General features: G+C 46.7%; 1 protein-coding gene across 3 annotated transcripts in view; it reads left to right on the plus strand.

Moving 5' to 3' along the window:
• RNASEH2B (ribonuclease H2 subunit B) overlaps positions 1 to 24,806 on the plus strand; it is a 105,514-nt gene that overhangs the window by 6,507 nt on the left and 74,201 nt on the right. For 2 of the 3 annotated variants that reach the window (XM_078783258.1, XM_068124431.2), the window contains exon 3: positions 13,453 to 13,524. In XM_078783258.1, coding sequence (XP_078639384.1) covers positions 13,453 to 13,524 — 72 coding nt within the window. Of the gene's footprint in view, positions 1 to 3,108; positions 3,419 to 13,452; positions 13,525 to 24,806 lie in introns of those variants that run through there. The other variant, XM_068124432.2, reaches the window with a different exon arrangement.

Genomic DNA, 24,806 nt, shown 5'->3' on the forward strand with positions numbered 1-24,806 from the left:
TGGTGGCGCGAGTGCGAGACGGCACATTGGAGCACGAGTGTGAAATCGAGTGCGAGCGAGAATGCACGTTGGAGTATACGGAGTGTGACACAGAGTGAGTTGGTGGTGGCGAGAGGGCACATCGGAGCATGAGTGTGAAACCGAGCGCGAGCGAGAATGCACGTCGGAGTGTACGGAGTGTGACAGAGTGAGTTAGTGGTGGCGCGAGTGCGAGAGGGCACATCGGAGCGCGAGTGTGAAACCGAGTGCGAGCGAGAATGCACGTCGGAGTGTGACACGGAGAGTGAGTTGGTGGTGGCGCGGGTGCGAGAGGGCACATCAGAGCGCGAGTGTGGAACGGAGTGCGAGCGAGAATGCACGTCGGAGTGTACTGAGTGTGACACGGAGAGTGAGTTGGTGGTTGCGAGAGGGCACATCGGAGCGCGAATGTGAAACCGAGTGCGAGCGAGAATGCACGTCGGAGTGTACGGAGTGTGACACAGAGAGTGAGTTGGTGGTGGCGTGAGTGCGAGAGGGCACATCGGAGCGCGAGTGTGGAACCGAGTGCGAGCGAGAATGCACGTCGGAGTGTGACACGGAGAGTGAGTTGGTGGTGGCGCGTGTGTGGGAGGGCGCACCGAAGCGCGTGATCGGGTGTGCAGAAGAGTGCACACCCATGGTTGTCACAGAGGATGTGACCGAGGAGTGGGCGCGAGGAGGTGTGTTGAGGAAGTGTGCGAACGGCGAGTGTGCGCAAGAGGGTGCGCGAGAGGTGTGGTGTGTAACAGGGAGTACGGTGGTGGAATTGACGAAGTGCATGGGATGTATGAACAACAAACGGAACGAGTGGTGTGAGCATGTCCGGGAGGCATCGACGTTGACCGGGGCAGCGTTCAGGGCGACGGATAGCCGACGTGAGCACTCGGGGCACGGTGCGCTTTGTTGGATGCGAGGCACGGCGCGGATCGGTGCTGCGTCGCTTCTCTTCGAAGCGACGTGCACGATTCGGGCCTGACCCCGCCCCGCACGGTCGAGTCCGGGCTTTGCCGGGCAAAGTGACCGGTCCGGTTCAAGGGCAGGTAGGAGGGACCGGAGCGGCGCCCCCTTGTGGTTGCGGCGTTCCGGCCGGGCGGGATCGGGCCGGAGACCGAAAGGTTCCGCGCCGAGATGGTGCGTGGAATCTCGGCCCGAGCAAACCGCCTCCCTTGAACCGAATACCGGACGGACTCGACCCACGGTAAACGAACCACCCGCATTCATTGCTCGGCTTTGCGAAGCCGAGTTTTAATGATGTAAAGACATACCGAGAGGCTCAGATATAGCGGACTGTGATGATGATAATGTTTTGATTCGAAATTGGGAATAGGGAATAGGATTGGCAGAAATGATTGGCAAATTTGATGGGTAAAAATGATTGGCAGTGATTGGCAAATTTTGATTTGCAGAAAATTGGATGGCAAAATTGATAGTAGGAGATGCCCGATGTGCAAGGATGGTAAATCCACCATCCCTCGCATCCCCGGGGCACATGAGCACTAGTTATGGGGTTTGGCAGTGCAAGCTCGCCGAGGGAGGGTTTGGATAATGTATAGGGACTTAGACATGACCATAGGTAACTGTAGAGGTAAGTAGCGACATTGTACAGGTAGTCGGGGACGTAGAGAGGTTAGAATGGTTGTTAATGACGTGGTATGTGCTTAGTTTAAAGGGAAGACAGGGAGCACCAAGTTAGAAGGGCACCATGTAGATCAGATGCCGTATGTGTGAGAATCTTGATATTGAGTAAATGAGGAATTGCTATGCAATGCTCGGGAAGGATGTGTGTGTAAGCGTGGGAAAATCTGGGTGCCTGAGGCAATGGTTTAGAGAATTGAAAGTGTACAGAGCAGTGTATGACTGAGTAATGGTGATTGTGTGTTGTGTTGAGCAAATGGTCCTGGAGGAAGGAGGGTGCAGGAAGCACCAGGTGTAGGAGTGATGGCACAGGTGTGCAAATACAGGTGAGCATGGTTGTATGGAATAAATGGTCTGGAATATATGGAGTATGAAATGGATGGTGTGGAGTGAGTATGGTGGAAACTGTGGAGTGGATGGTGCGAAGGAGTGTATGGGGAGGATGGACCCCCATCACGAATGCCCGGGGAGGGTAGTTTAAGAGTTAGGTAGAGGGTATAGGTAAATTGTGGTTGGATATTGGCATCTGTGGTGCGTGTGGAAGAATGGTGTTTGGATGGGTGCATTAGTGACGTGGAAAAGACTGGGCGTGTGGCCTGTTAGAGGGATGGTTGGTTGAGTGCTCCGCCACTGGTCGTCTGTCGGCCAGGTGAGGCCGCAGGTAGGCTCTAGGAGCCAGTTAGAGTTCAATGGGGCCCGAGGATCCAGAGGAAGGAACCGGGTAGCCCAGTGCCAGGGAGGGCCTTCCCCAGGTCGGTTAGTGAGGAGCAGGTACGCTCGGGAGGCAACTTCAGTGGCGGAGGTGCACAGGTAAGTAGACCTGTTAGGGGAGCCACACGACTCAGTCCCGAAATTGTGCAAAGGCACAAGGAGTTGAACCGGGGGAGTGAGACCCCATATTGATGAGCACCACAGTTTGGTCAATGGGAATTTGGTTCTTAAAACCGCATAGAGTGTAAGATGGCCAATGGTTTGGCAGGGAAAGACCCCGGGTAGTGTAAAGTGTGTTAAAGTCATTTAGAAGGTAGATAGGATTGAAATCTCCTCGCACCATCTACATCCACTCACCTGAGGTGACGTAACTCCACACCATGCCATGTTTTGGTTATTTTTGTGCAAATGTTTGGATTGTGAGACGCATCATGACGTGGGTGTGACATTGTGCTTAATGTTCCATCTCTTCCTCCTTAAGAGGAATTGATGAGAAATTAGAATTTGTGGCAAATTTGGTTAGAGGGATTGTGGTGACGAATTTGGTATTAAGGGAAATAAGGGGAAGACGAGACAGTGACGAATTGGTAAGTGTGTAGATTTTGTAAATACGGGGAGGGGCAAGGGGGGCAGTGTAGGTCACGTGGGGGGCGTACGTAGGGACAAACCTTTCTCAGCTCGCTCCCATGCACCCCTCATTATGCATTGCCTTGTTTGATGTGTACCCTTGCACCCTGACCCATGACTCACCTTACCTGTCTTCTCTGTCTTCCTTCTCCCAACCGAGGATCGTGCTCTCTGGGCAATGAGGGGAGCGTCCGGGGGGGCCGCGTCTGTGTGCCCGAAATTCCCGCAACCAGCTGCTTGCATCGATGCACCACTTTATGGACCACGTTGTTGTGGCCGAGCACCACCATATGGACCACGGTACTGTGGCCGAGCACCACTGATGGACCCCACGTGTTGGGGCCTAGCCCCTCTGCTGGGACCGGCCACGATGGCCCAAGGGAGATCATGCTTGTGGACCTCTGTGAGGTGGCACCAAGCCATACAGGTGAACCACCCATAGTCGGCCCCTGTTGGCCATAAATAAAAAAAGATGGACGCGTTGTGTGCCTTTTTATTTCCACCAAATAGGCCGCAAGCAAAGAACACGACAACATCAGGAAGAACGACGGACCAGCAGAGCAGAACGAGGAAGACCATCATCAGTGTTTTTTTATTGTATTGGGCAATGTGCACTGCGTGGTGCTGACTGTGCACTGACTGGTGCTTTTTGGTGCTGGTGCGTCGATGCAATGCATGCTGTCTCCTCCCCTCCCACAGGATTTTCTCTTTTTGTTTCCCTTAAGAGGAAAATCACAGGTCCTGGGTTGCAGTTTTGTAAATAGTCGGAATAGCGTCACTTGTAAATAATGCTCCCCACCGTTCATATTTAGTTTGAGAATTAATTCCGTAATTCGGTTATCCTGTGGGCGTGAATCTGTTAGGCAGGGTGCAATGCAACAGCGGGACATACTTATTTGTGTTTTAAAACTGTCACACTCAGGGTCAGATTAATTGTAGAGGGAATTACACCTACGTGCCACATTAAGTAAAGTTTTATAGGCCCGGGACGTGCCTTGAGGATGAGGGTGCAGTGGAACGGATTTGGGAAACCCTGCACTTGGTGTAATTATTGTAAATACCACCCTCTGTAAATGTAATGATTCTTTGTAAATACCTCCATTTGTGTAAAGGTCAAAGGTCGTCCCTTTAGCTAGTCCATCGCATACACGTAGAAAATCATAGGCCCTTCTAAATAGTTATATCATCATTATTATGTGTTCCAGTTTAAGGCTCTGTTTTCCATTAGTTGACTCTGCATTGCACCAAATGAAATAAGGTAGAATCCCCTTTCAATTGCCCCAGAACCTCCATTGCCAACTGCATTCGCCCTCTATTACGCACGCGGTCAACTCGGGGAAGAAGGGTGTGGCCCGCCCATCGTCATCAGGAGGTGGAGCCAGGAAGCCCTTGCGCCCAACCAGGACTCGGTGGGCACGGCTTGGTTAGGTGTGGCTATGGCTTGGTAGGGCGTGGCTATATAACCCGTCGAGGGAAGCCCCCACCGAGCAGATGATCGAGGGAGCCAGAGGCGTGTGGAAGCAAAAACCAGCCCTGCCGCGTGCAACGAGATACGTGTGCCTGCCGCGTGGAACGAGATACGTGTGCCTGCCGCCGCCTTGCTCGCTTCCAGCCCGGAGCGGACCTGCTTGCTGTGCCGCCCTGCCAAGCCTTCCAGCCCTGTGGTCCCACCTTCTTCTCCCTCCAGCCAATCCAATCTGCAATTCCCTATTCGTGTGAGTGAGTTCGTTCTGTCTGTATTGTCCTGGGTATAAGTAAGCTTGTTTAAGTTAACCACTGCACTGTGTATCTGCTTTTCCATTGTCCCTGTAAATTACATTTCTTTTCTTCTCTTGCTTTGGTTGTGTGTAAACAATTAATAAATACCTGTGTTCTTTCTTTACCCCTTTTGCTTCTTCACATTCGGTCGCTTTAGAGATTTCCACATTGAGTCCCTGTGGTGCGATTTCGGCCAACGCATATGAATCGGGTTTAGTCTTTGTTAATGGCTCGAACTTCGGACTGCTAACCCGCTCGGCAAATAACATCTAGAATCGTGGTTCGAGCAGAAGTTATTCCCTCGTTCCCGGCTGGCGGTAGTAATTAGGTACGTAGCAAATACTATGTGCAAATAGAATGGGGATTAACCCCCCCCCCCCTTCCACCCCCCACCTCACGCCCCGCTAAGGGGAGCGCCGTACTCCGTTTCTGGAACAATACACATCTATATATATACATATACATTATACATATATATATATATATATACAGACTTGGCATTTAATATGGAATATTTTTTTGTGGGGGTGAACTTACTTTTCAAGATGTCTTCGAACCAAAAGTTCATTGGAATTATGTTGAAATTATTCTAGATTTTGTTAATGTGACCTTTAAAAGAAACAAAAACCACATTTGACATTTCGAAACAAATAAATTGATCTTTGAAAGTGATGTAAACTGATATCGAACTCAATTCATGGACAGTACTGTGTTAAACTTCTGTACGTTTTTCAGAAGTATCTCTATTTTGCACATTAGCCAAAAAAAATTTAAACAAAAGTTAAATTACGACTGGGATTACAGACAGTAAAATTACAGTTCAGTACTTCGTGTAACCCCCACGAGCATTCAGGAGAGCACGTACACGTTGAGGCATGCTGTTCACAAGATTTGCCAAGGTTTGGACAGGAATCGCTTGCCATGCAGTGACAATAGCCTGCTGCAATTCACGCACAGAGGTCGGCTGCTGGTCCAAGTGGTCGATTTGACGCGTTAATTCTGCCCACAATTTCTCTATCGGATTCATATCCGGGGACATGGCAGGCCACTCCATATGCTCTACACCACGGTCAGCAAGAAAGTGTTGGATCATGCGAGCACGATGAGGCCGTCCATTGTCATCTTGGAAGACAAAGTTTCCTCGGAAGGCTGCACGAGCAAATGGAAGCAATGTTTCTTCCAGAATGGCCCTGTACTTGAACTGGTTCAGGTTTCCATTCAGAACAACCAGGTCAGTTTTGCCCCCTGCATGAAAAGCAGCACAAACGGTCACCCCACCACCTCCAGCTTGGACTCTTGCCTCTATACAATCTTTGTTGTAGGCTTCATGCACTTGTCTGCGCACTCGGATGCGGCCATCTTGACGATAGACCAGAAATCTAGACTCGTCACTGAAGATCACGTGATTCCAGTGTCCTGGCTGCCATTGACGGTGCTCTCTGGCCCACTGCAATCGGCGCTGGCGGTGTTGTCTGGTCAGGCGTGGCTTTCTCAGGGGACGCCTGGCACGATAGCCTGCTTGAACCAGTCGTTGGTTGACTAGCCTTCTGGAGGATACAGGCACATTTGTCAGTTGCTGCCACTCAGCCCTAAGCCGATTAGCTGACTTGGTACGGCCATTGCAGACTAACCGGTGCAGCTGGCGATCATCCCTCCTTGTGGTTCTGCGGGGACGTCCTGGCCTCGGTATTGGAGTAGGGACACCCCTCTGAGCATTTCGTTTCAGGATCTTTGACACCTGACCTTGAGTGATGCCATACTGCTGAGCAATAGCACGCTGTTTCATGCCGTAATTTCGTAAAGCCACCACTCCATGACAAACAGCATTGTCGAGTTGACGGACCATCTACAGAGGAAGCGGCAATAACTTTTGGAGACGTGCAGCAGTTGTTTTCCATTAATACAGAACGCAACAACCCTTGTATACCCGATTGTGAAGCCAATCGTCAAATGTACCTGTCCGTACATTTTGCCACGCCACCTGTGATATAATCCTGTTGTTGACTTCTTGCTGCGACAGACAATCAGTGACATGGTTCTTTTAACAAAGACATCACCAAAGTGTAAAAGAAACTCACCAGATTGATATACTGAGTTAAGAAAGTAAACCAAAGTCAAGGAAAAAAAAAAAAATTCCATATTAAATGCCAAGTCTGTATATATGCATATACAGCAATACCCCGGCCTACGTCATTAATCGGTTCCATAAGCCGTGACGCAACTCGGTTTTTGACGTAAACCGGGCGCTCCCCTTACTGAGGGGGGTTCAATCCCCTCGTCTATTAAGCTGGCCGTCCGAGTCCTAGAAGATACCGCGCTACTTCCGGTCGGAAGCAGGGCGATACTTCTGCCCGAGCCACGGACAAGATGGAATGTTGCCGAACGGTTTAGCAATCCGAAGCTCGAGCCGTTAGCGGCAGTCTAAACCCGATTATAGCGGTTCCTATATCGTGCCACCGATACTCAATTGGGGACAGGACACAAGCGATCGGATGAGAGGAACCAAAGTAAAGCAAGAACAAATATAATTTATTAATTATGTGCAAGAAACCCGAAGAGGAAATGAAAGAAGGGAATATACAAGAAGAAGAAGAAGCAGTGACACAGGGCAACCTTAAACAGTCTTATATTATCACACGCCCAGGACAGTACAAACACACTTACACGAATGGGGTGGTGGTGGTGGGAAGGAAGAGAAGGGTCCAAGCAGATGGTTCCAGGCTCCGGGTCCGCCGCGAAGAATGGCAGGCAGCTTCGCGTGTCGTTGGCGCACGACCGGACCTTATAATTATGCGGGGGACTGGGATGCCGCGTACGTAATCTTCGTGCCAACGTTCGTCGCAGAGGGTACCCTCGCGCAGGTCGCTCCAACAACCGGACAATCAATCGAGCGCTCCCCGCGCAGTTCGTTCACAATCAGCATCCCCCGGCGCAGTCCGTTATCAATGGCCTCCCCTCGCGCATCTCTCGAGAGGGCTTGGCGCTTGCGCTTTTATAACCCGCTTAGAAATCAAGCCGCGCTTCATCGAGCCACGCCTATTAACGAGCTCACCTCAGCCCTGGTTGGCTGGTTGGGGCTTACCGGCCACGCCCTGGTGGTGAGTTGACGTGGCCACACATCGTTCTTGCCGCCACGCCGCCTTCTTCTCCAAACCTGACCTCGTGTTCAATGGCGGCTGAGCCGGGCAGCGAACGCTACTGGCAAGCCCATAACACAATTTGGAGGAAGGCTGCGCCGCACTATGAATTGACAAGGGGGCCTACTCTTATTTAATGAATACAACGCAGATTCAACTATTGGGGACAGATCCTTACCTGAAACACATACTAATGAAATAACTAAAGGAGAAGCCTATGGTGTGCTACGTGTTGCTCGTGGTCTAACTATGGTGCGACCTTTGACCTTTGCACCAAAAATGGGAATATTTACAGGGGATTATTTATAAGGGAATATTACAGATATTTACAACGTGTAGGGTTCTAAAAACCACAACACTGCACCCTCATTACCTCCAGGGCCGTCCCGGCTCGACAGAACTTTAACTTAGTGTGACACTCAGGTGTGGTAACCCTCTACTATTAACTTCACCCTGAGTGCGACATTTTTAAGACAACTAAGTATGTCCCGCCTGCTGCGTTGCATTCTATCTAACAGATTCACGCCCACAGAATAACCGAATTACGGAATTGTCTTCAAAACTACACAAAACTACACATTCCATACTCCATGTATTCTAGACCATTCATTCCATATAACCATTCTTCATTCACCCGTACTTGCACACCTTGTGCCCACACACCTGGTGGCACTTGCACACCTGGTGGCACCTGCACACCTGGTGGCACTTGCACACCTGGTGGCACTTGCACCCTCCTTCCCTCCAGGACCATTCACTCAATACAATACACTCAACTCAATGCACAATCACACCTTTCACAATACTCTGCTCAATCACTTCCTACACACACTCCATCTGATCTACCTGGTTTTCCCTCTAACTTAGTGCTTCCCGTCTTCCCTTATACTATTGCACCTCCCACGTCGTTATCATCCAAACTAATCTATTCTACGTCCCCTACTACAGGTATGATGTCGCTACTTAAATCTAAAGTTACCTATGGTCATTTCGAAACCCGAACAATAACCAAGCCCTCCCTGGCTTGGTTTTCACTGCCATAACCCCATAAACTATAGCTCCTTTGCCCCCACATACGATGTGAGGGATGGTAAATCTACCATCCCTCTACACCATATACCATTTGCCATCATCACTATCGCTAATCCAGTCACTACTCTGAGCCTCTCGGTACGTCAATGCATTTTCAAAGCTCGGCTTCGCAAAGCCGAGCAATGAATGCGGGTGGTTTGTCTACTGCAGGTTGGATCCGTTTGGCATTCGATTCAGGGGAGGAGGTTTCGCCGGGCCAAGGCTCCAAGCCCCATCCCGGCGCAAGGCCCCGCGCTGCCAAGCGCGATGGCCCTGCCTTGCCCGGGTGGAGTGCCGCCACCACAAGGGGGCGCCGTTCCGACCCCTCCTACCTTCCCTCGAACCGGGCCGGTCGCTTTGCCTGGCAAAGTGCGGACTCGACCGTGCAGGGCGGGGCCCGGCCCGAATCGTGCACGACACTCCGAGCAGGAGTGACGCGACACCGATCCCCGCCGGCTCCCGCAGCACACACCGCCCGGCACGGACCGGAGCTCGCGTCGGCTAAACGTCGGTCTGAACGCTGTCCCGGTTAACGTCGATGCCTTGCCCGCATGCTCACACCATGACCATGCGTTCCTTCTCTTACTCACACGTTGTCGCGCGCCAACGCCTCTCATACAACCCATACATTCCCTGCACTCTATCACCGCACTCTCTGTCCGTGCACACCACCCAGGCACACTCATTCCGCTCAAAGGCTTCGTTACACACCTGACCACCGCACACCTCCTCGCACACTCGTCGTTCGCACACTTCATTAACACACCGCCTCATGCCCACTCCTCGGTTACATCCTCTGCAACACTCAGCGTGAGTTGGTTGTGACAGGTGAGAGAGGATGTACACCTGGAATGGAAGGATGCACACCTGAAATGGTAGAGCGTGTGTGGGAATGCACACTTGAATTAGTAGTGAGGCACGTGGTTGGGTGTGCGAGTGAGAGCACACCTGTGATTGTCACAGAGGTGACCGAGAAGGGGGAGCGAAGAGGTGTGTTGGTGAGGTGTGCGAACGACGAGTGTGTGCCAAGGTGTTCGGTGGTCAGGTGTGTGACCAAGTCTGTGAGCGAAAGAACGAATGCAATGACGAAGTATGCGGGGTGTACGGGCGGCGTTGGAGCATCGAGCTCAGTGAGGGTGAAAGGGGTAGCATATGCGTGTAAGCATGCAGGTGAGGCATCGACGGTAACCGGGTTTTTAGAACGACATTTAGCCGAATCGGGCCCTCGGTGCGCGTCGGGCAGCTTCGCGTGCCGCGAGGACCAGCGGGGATCCGAACCACGGCGGGTTCGAAAGGACCGCCGTACGTGATCGACGCTGGGCCGCGTTTGGAACGGCCGCGTCCGTGCTCCGCTAGGCGGAACGGGCAGCCCGATAGGAAGGGTCGTCATGGTGACCCCTTTTTGTTGAGGCGTTCTGGCAGGTCGAGATCGGGCCATGGGATGGCTCCGTGCCGAGGTGGTGCGTGGGATCTCGGCCCGGGTAAGCGTCCTTCCCTGCACCGAGTGCCGGACGCATCCAGCCGCCGGCACCAAACAACCCGCATTCATTGCTCGGCTTTACGAAGCCGGGCTGTGGAAGTGAATTGGCGCACCGAGAGGCACTAGTGAGTGGACTGTGATGATGGTGATAGTGATAGTGATTTGATATGAAATTTAGAATAGTGGGTAGAATTGGCAGTAATTGGAAAATTTTTGATTTGTGGAAATTGGATGAGCAAGATTTATAGTAAGAGATGCCCCATGTGATGGGATGGCCAATCCACCATCCCTCACAGCGGGGGGCAAAGGAGCAATAGTTTTATGGGGTCTATGGCAGTGAAAACTAGCCCGGGAGGGTTAGGATATATAATGTGTAGGGACCTAGAAGATGACCTTAGGTGACGTTAAGATTAGGTAGTGACAATGATACCGGTAGTGGGGACGCAGGTAGATTAGTGTGGATGATAATGACAAGGGAGCGCAATAGTTTAAAGGGACGACTGGGGAGCGCAAGTTTCAGAGGGGAGTAGCTAGATGAGATGATGCCGTGTGTGTGAGGATTGGAAGTGTATTGAGCAGGGTATAAGTAAGACTGTATAGATAAGGCTGCCCTGTGTTCTTTTTACATCCATCTATCCTTGTACAGCTTTGATCTTTCTTTTCCTCTGGTGGTTGTTATAATAAATGTGTGCTCTTTCTCCAAGCTTTGGTTTTGTCTTCCTCCAGTTGCTTTAGTCTTTTATTTCCATTGGTTTACGTGGCACGATTAAAACCGCTATAATCGGGTTAGTAATTGTTAACGGCCTGGGTTGTGACTTGCTTCGCTCGGCGTGTCCATTACCGTCGCGATTCGGGCGGGGCTGTCTCCTCGCTGGTTGGGAAGTCACGGTAAGCAGGTATTCGGGGGGTCTTTTTTTGGGGTCTCTGGCCCGATTACCCTGGTCGTGGCTGACCACCAGTGACGTCACAGACCCCCAGGATCGGCGACGGCCAGTATAACGGACATGGGGTTAACCCCCCTTGCTAACGGGAGAGCCGTCGTCCCAGATCTGTAACAAATGGTGTCAGGAGTGGGATGGGGGAAGGATGGACCCCCATCACGAATACCCAGGGCGGGTAGTGTAAGTGTTAGGTAGAGGGTATAGGTAAATTGTGGTTGGATATTGGCATCTGTGGTGCGGGTGAGAGAATGGCATTTGGATGGGTGCATTAGTGTTGTGGAAATGGCTGGGCGTGTAGCCTGTTAGTGTGTGTAGTTGGTTTGGGCACTCCACCACTGTGAGGATGTCTTCAGACTAAATCAGACTTCAGATTGATGCAGAGCAGACTGTCTGCCCCCCCCCCCCCCCCCCCCAGAAAGAACAATCACAGGTCCTGGGTTGCGTTTTGTAAATAAAGTAGCGTCACTGTAAATAATGCTCCCCACCGTCAGTGTGTAGTTTAAGACCATTCCGCAATTCGGTTAACTGTGGGCGTGAGTCTGTTAGGCAGGGTGCAATGGAGCAGCGAGACATATTTATCTATGTTATAAAACTGTCGCACTCAGGGTCAGGTTAAAAGTAGAGGGAACTACACCTACGTGTCACACTAAATAAAAGTTGTAGGCCAGGGACGTGCCTAAGAGGAGGGGAGGGTGCAGTGTTGCGGATATGAGGATTATGTTTTTTTTTGTATTGTATAGTAAATTGTTTGATTCTGGCTCCTCCTGCCTCCAGTGTTGTGTAAAGGTTAAAAGGGCGTCCCGGTAGTTAATTCCATAAAGCACACATTGAAGGACACGATAAAATCCTTGTTCAGTTGTTTATATCTTTATTATGTGTTTTAGATTAAGGCTTTGTCGTCCATTAACATGACACTCCATTGCACCAAGTGGAAAAGATAGATTCCCTTCATTCCCATTCCCAAAATCTCCATTTCCCCTTTTGTCAATTGCCATTCGCATTGCCAACCAACAATTGCCGCCATTGACCACGAGGCAGGGTTGGGGAAGAAAGGCGGGTCCCCACCTCGTCATAGAGGGGAGGAGTGAGTCAGCCCCACTCAACCAACCACGAACAAGGGGTTGGACTTGGAGAGGGTGTGGAGAGAAACATCAAGGAGGTTCGCGAAGGTTGAGGGGCGGGGCCTATATAACCCGCCGCGGGACGTTCCCCAAGCAGATGAGGAGATGGGAGATGAGCTATGACAAGAGCTGGGCTGAGTCGTCAGAGGAAAGCGGAGTTGAGGGGTCCAAGAGAGAGCTGAGTTGTGAGGTCCAAGGCTTAGCTGCGTGGAGATCATCCAGGGAAGCACAAAGCCTGCTATTCGTCACCTTGCTCGCCAGCAGCAGCGTCCACAGCAGCAACAACCCTCGACAGCCGTTTGGGGCCTGGACGGCGGTTTTGAGCAGGGCCGCGAAGGGACGGCGGCTGCCCAACGAGCCGATCGTGCTGCCGGACCCATTGGACTTTCCTCTCCTTCCAGCCATTCCTGCCTACAAGTTCCCCATTCGTGTACGTGAGTTTGGTCTGTTTGTTCTGTCCTGGGTAGTCAATTAAGTCTGTATAAGCTAGTAACTTTCACTGTGTCACCTGCTTTTTCATGTCCCTGTACATAACCGTGACTGCTCCTTTTTGCTTGTGTGTGTAAAAATAAATCCCGTTACTCTTCTGTACGTCTTCTTCTTCCTCTTTGCATTCGGTCGCTTTAGAGTTTTCCACATTGAATAGCTGTGGCGCGATCGGGCCAACGTTTCGGTGAATCGGGGAAACTGTTAGGTCGCGGGGCCTCCGCTCGGCAAACATAACATCCTTAACCGCGAACCGTAACAATATATTTATGTATATATATTTATATATACAATCGCCTCCATGAGTTTTCGAAGCTTAAAAATATACATATTCACCATTTAAGCATTTAATTAATTTACATAAACAATTGAAAGTTTAAACATGCCAGTTCAAGTACATATGGATACTTTTAAGTAGTCTATAAATCCTTGTATTATTGTGTTTCTAAGCAAAACTTTGATTGCAGCATCCGTGGTTGAAGAAGAATCTGAAACCTTGTCTGATCCTTATTTTGTGAAGCTGAAACACCCTGGCACAGGTTTGCAAGTTTTCTTTCTTTTTATTTTTGTTGTATGAGTGACATTCGAAATATTCGCATCACAAGATGCTCACAATAGTCCAACAAATGCTAAAGTTTTTTTTCTCCCATATAATTAATGTTGGAGGCCCATGGTCAGAGCTTTTGGAACCTTCACGACAAGTAAAGAAGCGTTTCCAGGCCTGCACAAATCACTCCATCACAGGATACTTGACTGAAAGTGGCAAGAATTTCTCATTTGTTCAATGTGTCTTCAATAACTAACCTACCCATCACCGACAACAACAAGGGGGTTTTAAGATTCACCAACAACCATCACAGAAAGAGCATGCGAGTCCTCCAGTTTAACGTCCATCCAAGGGATGGCACACATTGATGCCTCACACAACCTGCGAAACACCAGGATGACAGCTTGTAACTGGGCCAAAATTTGAACCCAGGTGACACCTGCCGGAGATCAATGTGCGTACTTCCACACTATCTTGGCAGCCCATATATGTAGTTGGTAAGAAATATTTTTTTCTTGCTAATTATACAGTGCCTTCAGAAAGTATTCACACACCTTGACTTTTTCACATTTTGTTGTGTTACAGCCTGAATAAAAAATGGATTAAATTGAGATTTTTTTTGTCACTGATTCACATATCTGAGCTCCCTATTCATGACAGTGGAATTTTTTTTTCAGCAATGTTCACAAAATAATTACTCCCGCCAGGGAGTAATGCATTCACTCGTGTCCGTGTGTTTGTGTGTTTGTGAACAAGATATCTGGAAAAGTTCTGAACGGATTTGGATGAAAGTTGGTGGGATGATTGCCCTTGGGATAAGGAAGAATTGATTAGTTTTTGGTGAAGCTCAGGATATTATTCCCGATCCAGGAATTTTATGAAGGATTTTTTTACCATTGGAAGATAAGGCTCATTTTTTTTTAACATTATCTGCTATATATTCTATATTTAACATTGTGATATGAAAATAGTTTTCATATTTGTTGTAAATGTAGTTTAAACTCGTGGTTATGCGTTAGAGCGGTGTATTCGTCTTCAATGTTCATTTTTTTTTTCTAATAAAGACATATTCTGTCATTTTAAAACCACCAAAGTGTGTATTAGGTTTCGCCGTTTCATGAAATGTATCGTTTGATACGTATAATGCTTTAAAACTGTTTTTTTTATTTTATTTTACCTAAGAAGAGATATCAACATTTAGCTCAGCGAATGTCATTCGCGGTGTCAGTATTTGATGAACTTATAAAGACTTAGTTCCAGATTTGTCAATGGCTGAGGTATATTAACAAACGAATAAAACAGATTTGGCAAAATTCCAACTTTTTTTTAAAAGATCGCATATTCACCCAGGGTTGTGAGAGGCTGAAGAAGAAAAAACCTCACATGGGCTTCCCAGACCAAATAAATAATTCTGGTTCTGGCTCTGCGATTTTTCAGGTTTATTACTCCCGCCAGGGAGTAACGCATTCGATCCTGTCCGTCCGTGTGTGTGTGTGTGTGTTCTTATGTTCATGTGTTTGTGAGCAAGATATCTGGAAAAGTTCTGAACGGATTTGGATGAAAGTTGGTGGGATGATTTCCCTTGGGATAAGGAAGAATTGATTAGTTTTTGGTGAAGCTCAGGATATTATTCTGGATCCAGGAATGTTTTTTGGGAAAGATTTTTTCTGTTATACTGCATTAAAGCTTTTATTCTTATTCTTAAATGATGTTTTTCTCCTCTAATTCCGAGATATATCAAAATTAATTCTCTGACAGTTAGGGCTTACTTCTTTTTCATTTATTGTTTTGGGGAGAGGGGATGTTAAACAAAACGTATTATTCCAACTAAACCCACGGCGGGAGTATGCGCTCTACTGAGTGGCGTTCTAGTTAAAAATTAAATAAAGAAATACCTAATTTACAAAAGTACTCAACCCCCTGAATCAGTACTTTGTAGAAGAAGTTTTGGCAGTGAATACAGCTACGAGTCTTCTTGGGTATGTCTATCAGCTTTGCACATAATGATTTGGGAGAGTTTCTCCCATTCTTCCTTCCAGATTTGCTCAAGCTCTGTCAAGTTGGATGGGGAGCATTGGTGAACAGCAAGTGTAAGGTATTTATGCTTGGGGTCATAAACTGCGGTGAAGATTTATGTTCCAACAGGACAAAGGTCTTTTGCACTCTGAAGAAGGTTCTCTTCAAGGATTTGCGTGTATTTGGCTCCATTCATTTTCTTCTCTATCCTTACAAGTCTCCCAGTCCCTGCCACTGAAAAGCATCCCTATAGCATGATGCTACCAGCACAATGCTTCATGATGGTGTTAGATGGGTGATGAGTTGTGCTAGTTTTCTGCCAGACGTAGAGCTTTGCATTCAGGCCACATAGTTCAATTTTAGACTCGTCAGACCACAAAATCGATTTCCTCATGCTCTGACTCTTTCAGGTCCCCTTTTGCAAACTCTAGGTGTCCTGTCATGTGCCTTTTTCTCAGTTGTTGGCTTCCATCTGTCCACTCTCCCATAAAAAGTGCTGCAGAGGCTGTTTTCCTTCTGGCAGGTTCACACATCTTGGCCAAGGAACTCTGTAGTTCTTTCAGAGTGGTCATTTGGTTCTTGGTCACCTCCCTGACCAAGTTCCTTCTTGCCCAGTTGCTCAGGTTGGTCAGACAGCCACCTCGAGGAAGAGTCTGGGTAGTTCTATATTATTTACATTTCCTAATGATGGAGCTCACTGTGCTCTGGGGAACTTTCAATACTCTAGAATTTTTTTTTCCCATTCCCAGATCTATGCCTCTTCACAATTCTATCTCGGAGTTCTATGGGACAGTTCCTTCGACTTCCTGGTAGAGCTTCTGCTCTGACATGCACTGTCAACTGTGGGACCATGTATAGAAAGGTGTGTTTCTTTATAAATCATGTGCAGTCAATTGAATTGGCCAAAGGTGGATTCCAATCAAGTTGTAGAGACATCTCAAGGATGATCAAAGAAAATTGCATGCACCTGAGCTCAATTTGGAGTGTCATAGCAAGAGGGTTGAAGAAACCCTGGTGTTGGGCTAGCGGCTAGGGTGCCAGCTTAGGATCCTAGGATCCTGGGTTCGAATCCCGGTCGATCGCTGAATTAACGCCAGGGGGGTTGACTCAGCCTGTCATCCTTCCGAGGTCGGCTAATTGAGTACCAGTTCACTGGTAATTCCCTGTTTGTCGTTAAAGGCGGCAAAAAGGGTTGGCGTCAGGAAGGGCATCCGGCAGTAAAACATTGCTTCAAAAAGGGGACCGAAAAACAACAACAACCACGGTCCCCGAAAAAGGCCAACCCCCGCTTGCGGGGAAAAAAATGGCCTCTAAAGGTGGTTTTTTTTTATTTATAGCAAGAGGGTTGAAGTACTTTTTGACTCAAGACATTTGAGCTTATCATTTTAAATTGACTTCTAAAATTTTCCAATAAGTAAATTCCACTCTGACATTGTGGGGTATTATGTGTGGATCAGTGACAAAAAAAATCTCAATTTAATGTAACACAATAAAATCCTCAGCACCATCCTGACACACACCACTGTGTGTGTTACAGAATGAGGTGTTTTATGGTGGCCAGAGCGCAAATCCTGCCACCAACCTCCTTGAGGGATGACCCAGTGAGTTGGTACTCATTTTTCCGACTTCGGAAGGATGACAGGCTGAGTCAACCCCACCTAGTGTTAATTCAACAGCTGACCGGGATTCAAACTCAGGACCCAAGGATCCCAAGCCCTCCACCCTAAATGTTAAGCCAACACCAGGTCTAGGGTGGTTGGAGGCAGTCATAAGAAATGCTTCAATGATTGAAGAGCCCTTAATCAAAATTTTTATTATATATGATCTGGGGGGGCATGCACTCCCCCCCCTTCCCCCTCCCCCTCCATCCCTCCCTCCCCGCTCCTCCCCCCTAGTCATGTATCATCACCCTGTTGTCATGATTTCAGTTCCCCCCAATCATCAAGTGTGATAACTTATATCATATACCCAACCAGGTATATGATGCAATATATGAACGTTCCCTAAAGGGTGTTGAAAGAAACAACTGGCAAAGCCAAATGGCATTACATTCTACCTTTCATAAGCGTAATTGTCGGCTATAAAACGCACCTAATATGTAGGATAAATATGTGAGGGACATACATATGGAGAGACAAACGCTGTAAACACAGCAACCAAACATCTACGCCATAAAAAAATTGTTGGTTTAATCACGGTTTTGCCAGTTCTAAAAGCCTCTTTGCAAGTTTGAAGAAGAGGAAGAAGCGCTAATGTATAGTTTATTCACACAGCAGTTTGAACGGAAACATTTATTATTCTACGACAGTAGAAACCTTTTAGAAGGACACGGAACAGCTTAAAAAATTATATATACAGTAGTGATATTTTGTGAAGCAATAGAAAAATATATAAAACTACACAGAAGTGACCCACAAACAACAACAACCACAGCCACGAAAACAATCGAGTGCAATAAAAGATCCTCATTTTCACGTGTTTTACGGCATGTGTTTCACGTGTTTGTTTGTGTTTCACACTGAATAAAAAACGTAAAGGTAGAACATGCAGATTGTGATACATGACAGGTTCAATGATTTGTCTGACCTGAACGGCATAGGAATCAAAATGGCGCTGTGTGGAGTCAGCCGTCGTACCACCGTAATGACATCACATCACCCCTGTAAAGTGACCAGATCCTCAGCTCTGATTGGTGTACATTTGAGGGGACATACATACATACATACATATGGGCAAACACTGTTCTGGACTGCTTTGCCCGATGGGAAGATCAAACCCATGTCCAAAGGAAGTGGTTTGGTTTCGCATTTTTAATTTGAAATAGGCATAGTCTAGAAGAGAATGAAACTGATTAGAATTGCCTTTTAGAACCTTTTAGAATTACCCTTTAGAAACCCTGAGAATTACCCATTATAACCCTTTAGAATTACCCTTTAGAACTCTCTAGTATTACCCTATAGAACCCTTTAGAGTTAAACACGGTGGGTTAGAAAGGTTCTTCTGCATTTGGATGGACGGATGTAAGGAAGGACAGCCAAATATTGAAGCGACTTCGCCACTTAAAAATTATCAAACTCCTTTCTGCGCATGTGTACTGCTTGTACTGTGCTGACATTGAAAGCGACCATCATAAAGCCGATGTTGCTCTTCCAATCGCTGAATCCCGGTGCCCTCAATGTGTGCTGCTGCATGTGCATTGCTAGAGCTCAAAGTACTGCTAAACTGCAGGTTTATTTTCCGATTCATTTTCCAATTAGTGTTCAAAATGTAGCATTCATTTTAAATATGTTGATACTCCACCATAAACTCACGTTGGTAGACGGAGAGATGGACGAGCATTTTTTTTTTGGTGTGTGTGAAGAACATCGAGGCTCGTGTAAGAGCTAACATTAATCTCTATATATAAAGGAGGAGTGTCTGTCTGTCTGGATGTCCGCTTATAACTCAAGAACTACACATCGGAGAAAAGTTTTAGACAGATTCGGAATCGGCATAAAATTCCGGTGGTTATAGGCTACTTTTTATTTTAATATCAATGGTTTAAAAAACCGGGCCAGCTGCAATTCCATGGTGTAGTTTGTGGCGGTGCTATTGCCCCTTTCCGATCCCATGACGCATTGCGGTTCCGATTCGCGATAAGGTCTATGCGCTATCACCGACACTTTTCCACCTTTTCCATACCTTTTAATCAGATTTACCTTATCGTCCATCGTAACCACATTACGCTTGGAAACACTAGCATTATCCTTCTTCGGACCCATGGCTAACACAGACACAGTAAAGGAATACTGTACGTCGCCTCTGTTTTGAATGCGAATCAGCGGTTGCGCGTACGTACAGTATACTGTACGTACATATTTATATTTTTTTAATGTGCTTTTTATTGTATTTTAAATTGTTTTTTAGCTTCTTTTATTGTTAATTTATGTACTATTTTATTTATTTTAAATATATTTTTAAGGAAAACAAATGTTTTCATGTCTGTAGGAGTGACGTAAAGTCGCACATAATGACAAAATGTGCGCCATTTTTTCGCGCCAAGAACGAATAAACGGTTTTTTTGTTGTTGAGATTTTATTCGAATTCAAATTTCATTAAATTTCAACTGTTGGAAGCAATAATTATTTCAACTGTTGAAAATATTTTTTTGGTTTGTTTTTGGAGTTGAGATTTAAAACAACAACGTTTTAAAAGAACGAAATTAACAAAACGTCACGTGACGTGTGAACGTGGATAAAACATAGGCGTGGATAAAATTACTGATCCACGTGATCAACGTGGATTGGATGATTTCAACTGTTGGAATATATTTTTCACGCCAAGAACGAATAAACGGTTTTTTTTTTTAGTTGAGATTTTATTCGAATTCGAATTCCATTAAATTTCAACTGTTGGAAACAATAATTATTTCAACTGTTGGAAATATTTTTTTGGTTAACCAACGACGCAAGCCTTTACTTCTATCCTGAAGAGTGTTGATGATGATGCTGGCAAGATATTCTTCCTCGATGCTCCTGGCGGGACAGGAAAAACATTCCTCATTAATATCATCCTGGCCAAGGTTCGTCAAAATTCGGAAATTGCTCTGACTGTGGCCTCAAGTGGAATTGCAGCTACACTTCTTGAAGGAGGAAGGACAGCACACTCAACTTTCAAACTGCCTTTGGATTTGACCAAGCAAGACACCCCAACCTGCAACATTAGCAAGAATTCAGCAAACGCCAAGATCCTTCAACAGTGCAAAATCATCATCTGGGATGAGGCTACTATGAACCACAAGCAGGCATTCGAAGCAGTGAACAGAACACTCCAAGATATTCGCAACAACAAGAAAATCATGGGTGGTGTGACGACTGTTCTGGCTGGAAACTTTCGTCAGACTCTCCCAGTCATCCAACGGGGCACAAGAGCAGATCAAGTCAAGGCCTGTATCAAGTCTTCTTATCTCCTCTGGCCACATGTGCAAAGACTTACCCTGAATACCAACATGAGAGTCCACCTTCTTGGTGACAACACTGCAGGGGCGTTCTCAAGCCAGCTTTTGAAAGTTGGTAATGGCCTATACCCTCAAGATGCATCAGAACAAATAATTCTACCATTTGGACAGTTTGTTGAAACAAAAGATGACTTGATCAAAAAGGTCTTTCCCAATATGGAGACCCAGTTCCAGGACTCATCATGGTTTGCCGAAAGAGCCATTTTGGCCCCCAAGAACAATGCTGTTCAAGAGATCAACAATTTGCTCCTCCACCAACTTCCCGGTCATGAAAGAAATTATGATTCTCTTGACAAAGTGACAGATGAAGATCAGGCAGTAAACTTCCCAACTGAGTTTCTCAACAGTCTTCAGCCTCAAGGACTCCCAACACACAGGTTGATTCTCAAGGTGGGAGCACCAATCATGCTTCGAAGGAATCTTGATCCACCAAAGCTGTGTAATGGAACACGATTGACAATCCAGCAAATGATGCCGCATGTCCTAGAGGCAACCATCCTCTCAGGACAATACAGAGGAGAGAAAGTATTCATTCCAAGGATACCACTTATTCCACCTGACCTTCCATTCTCCTTCAAGAGGATTCAGTTCCCCATCAAGCTATGTTCTGCTATGTCCATCAACAAGGCGCAGGGGCAATCGATGAAGGTTGTCGGCCTGAACTTCACAGAACAAGTGTTTGCCCATGGCCAGCTGTACGTGGGCTGCTCGAGGGTTGGAAAACCAAGCAATCTTTATGTCTTGGCACCAAGTAAGAAAACCAGAAATGATGTATACCAAGAGGTTTTGAGAAATTGAAAATTGACAAAACGTCATGGAGGAAATGTACTGTGATATTGCTCTAAAATATACATGTTATTTTCATCATATATTTGTCTTATTCTTATTCAACCCGGGCGAAGCCGGGTACCTCAGCTAGTCACAGATAAGCAACAATAAACGGACACACAAAACATACAATAAAGGGAGTGGGAGACGAGATGGGGAGAGAGAGGGAAGCACACAAGCACAACAGTAGAGAACAGGGACATCGGGAGATCTGTGGGAGGGAGAGGGCTTGGGGGAGGAGGCATGGGAAGGGGTGGGGTGGGTGGGAGAGGTATAAAACACCAGGACACTGCTAGGACTTCCAGGAAAGAAGTCGGTATTTCAAAAAAGTGGATCTGGGATGAATTAACAGGGGTAGAAAAGATCAAGGTTTTGGATGGGGGAAGATAAGAGATGGTGGTGAACAGCTGTTTTAAAGACCTGGAGGGATGTGTGGGATTGAAGAGAGTGAGGGAGTTTGTTCCAGCGGCAGGAGTATAGAGGAATGAAAGAGTGAAGGTGAGCAGAGAGTCTTGATTTTGGCAGTTTCACCAGAAGAGGGTTGCTGGCAGATCTTGTGCGACCTGAAGGAATATTTGGGGGACAGAGCACAGACAGCTGGGGGAGCTAGCCGGAGAGGAGTCGGTAGAAGACAGAAAGACCACCAACCTGCCTGCGGTGAGTGAGTGAAAGGCCCTCAGAGTTAGCTTCATCGCTGGAGATTCCAATGATTCTGAAAGCTTTGGTTTCAACAGCGTGAAGCTGAGCTAGGTTTGAGGCAGGAGCACCAGCCCAGAGGGGAGAAAAGTATTCCATTGAGCTGCGGATGAAAGCCTTGTATGTGGTGAGGAGCTCAGATGTGTCAAGAAAGGACTTCGCACGATGGAGAATGCCCAGTCGGCAACTGGCTTTGGAGGCCACCTTGGAAATGTGGTTTTCCCAGGAAAGATCATGGCAGATAGTGGGACCCAAAAGCTTGAGTGACAGAACTTATTGGAGAGGATTGCTAAGAAAGTAGATGGGAGGGTTATCCAGTCGGTCTTTTCGGAGAGACATAGTGAGAGTGTGAGATTTGTCAGGATTGAAAGACATGTTCCACTTGCTTGACCAGTCTGTGATTTTGTCCAGGTCTGCAGAGGGTGAGGAGGCTGCAGACTGCCGATCTGATGGATGAGGTATGGAGCAGCTGAGAGTGGAGTCGTCAGCAAAGAGATAGAGAGGATTTTTCCATCTGCCTTGGGGAACTCCAGCCTGAACAGGAAGGGGAGATTAGAGAAATCCATTCAGGGCCACATGTTGACTACGACCAGAGATGAAGTCCGCAAGCCATGTGTAGAGATTTCCATGGATACCATACGAATAGAGTTTGGGGAGCAGAGCGAGGTGCCAGGCCGTATCAAAGGCATGTGATATGTCAAGGGAGACGGCTCTGATTTCCTGTTTGGCATTGAAGACCTCCATCCATTGTTGAGACAACAGAAGCAGCATGTCCAGAGTAGAGTGACCTGGTCTGAAACCAAATTGATGATCAGAGATCAAGCCATTGGAGAAGAGGAAGGATTTGATATCCGAAGCAATGATGGATTTCATGACTTTGCTGATAATTGGGAGCAGGCTGATTGGTCTGTAGTTGCTGGGATCTGCTTTTGTACCTTTTTGTGCAAAGCGGTGATGTTGGCTGATTTCAACATGATGGCAGATGACCTTGAGCAAAGGAGAGTGTGAAGAGAACAGAGAGAGGGTGTGAAAGAGCGGCAGAGCAGGATTTTAGGACCCGTGGGCTGATGCCTTCTGGTCCAGTTGCAGAATCAGAGTCGAGGATTGACCGAAACTTCTCCACCCTGTCAGGAGAGAAGGATACATGAACCCTGAACCAGTAGATGAGCATGAACAATTACTTAACTTCACTTTTCGCTTTGCAGTGTATTATGGCCGTTGATCTGGGGGAATGACCTCCCGGCAAACTCCGGCAGAGTTGGCTGCTCGAGTCGGCAACTCGGACCCAGGTCGTATAATTTTACGACTTGACAAAATTGACTTGAGACTCGGACTTGGTGTCTGGAGACTTGTGACGAGTTTAGAATGACTTGTTGACTATATTCGGAAATAATCGTTGAATAAACATCAAGTTAAAATGGAATTTAAAATAAATGGTAAATTATTTTCAGTCTTGGGTGGGCGTGGTTCGTGCGGTGTTAAAAAGTGCGGTATTTTGAAAGACATCGATTTAAGTCAATAAGTTATACATTTCCTTTTAACATACATGATAAATATACAAGTAAATTATTTAAATCTCTTGATAAATGTACAAGAAACTAGAAAGGCATTTGGTGGAGCCCATACCTCCAACAGGCTCAACATTTTATGTTTTATATCTCACTGATCGGCCAGATCTGGATTCAAACCTGAACCAAAATCTAATCGCTTGTTCTTGTGTCCCTAACCAATTCATTCACCAAGTTTTGCCATAATATGTCCTTAACTTTTTGAGATATCGTGCTATATATCGGTTTTAGCCCCATCACTTAATGGTGAAGAATCACTTAAAAAATGATTTGATCCGGATTTGAATCTTCAACAAAATTGAATCATTTCTTCCTTGTTGCGCACCCAATCTGTCCAAGTTTTGTCTGAATCTGTCCATAACTTTTTGAGATATCCTGCTATATATCGGTTTTAGCCCCGTCACTTAATGGTGAAGAATCCCTTTTAAAATATTTATATCAGATTCGGATTCGCAACTTCACCAAATTTGAATTGATTCGTCCTTATCACACACCCAACCGGTCCACCAAGTTTCATCCAAATCCGTCCACAACTGTTTGAGATATCCCGCTATGTATATTTTTTGGCCCGATCTCCCAATGGTGAAGAATCACTTAAAAAAATTATCGTAGCCGGATCCGAATCCGGATCTTCACCAAAATCTAATCATTTCGTCTTTGTCACATACCCAACCTCTCCACAAAATTTTGTCCAAATTCGTCCACAACTTTTTGAAACATCTTGTTCACAGACAGCCAAACAGACAGACAGGGGTTAAAACATAACCTCCATCCTCCTTTGGTGATGGTGGTAAATATACAAAAAAAAAAAAATCTTTTATGTTTAAACCATTAAAACACAAGCTGAGATTGGACAAGTCTCATGTACAGGGTGAGTCATAAGTCCCAGGAGTTTACAGCAATAACAACAGGAGTAATACAACAATTATTAATAGCTCCTTAGACGTCAAGTGCATCCATATGACGTCATCCGTTGTCGCGGCACACGATTATTTTTCTTCACTTGCGGTGTGAACCCGATGTAAAATACCATGTGTTATGTGTGATGCCAGATGCTTCCTGAATGTGCTGTTTCAGTTAATCAACAGATGCCATGCAATGTTTTGCAATCTTAGCTTTGACGTACACCCACAGAGCATTGTCACAAGTGCTCAGGTCAGGACTGTGAGG

Source organism: Myxine glutinosa, chromosome 8 (genome assembly GCF_964187855.1).
Source record: "Myxine glutinosa chromosome 8, kmMyxGlut1.1, whole genome shotgun sequence".
Classification (NCBI taxonomy): domain Eukaryota; kingdom Metazoa; phylum Chordata; class Myxini; order Myxiniformes; family Myxinidae; genus Myxine; species Myxine glutinosa.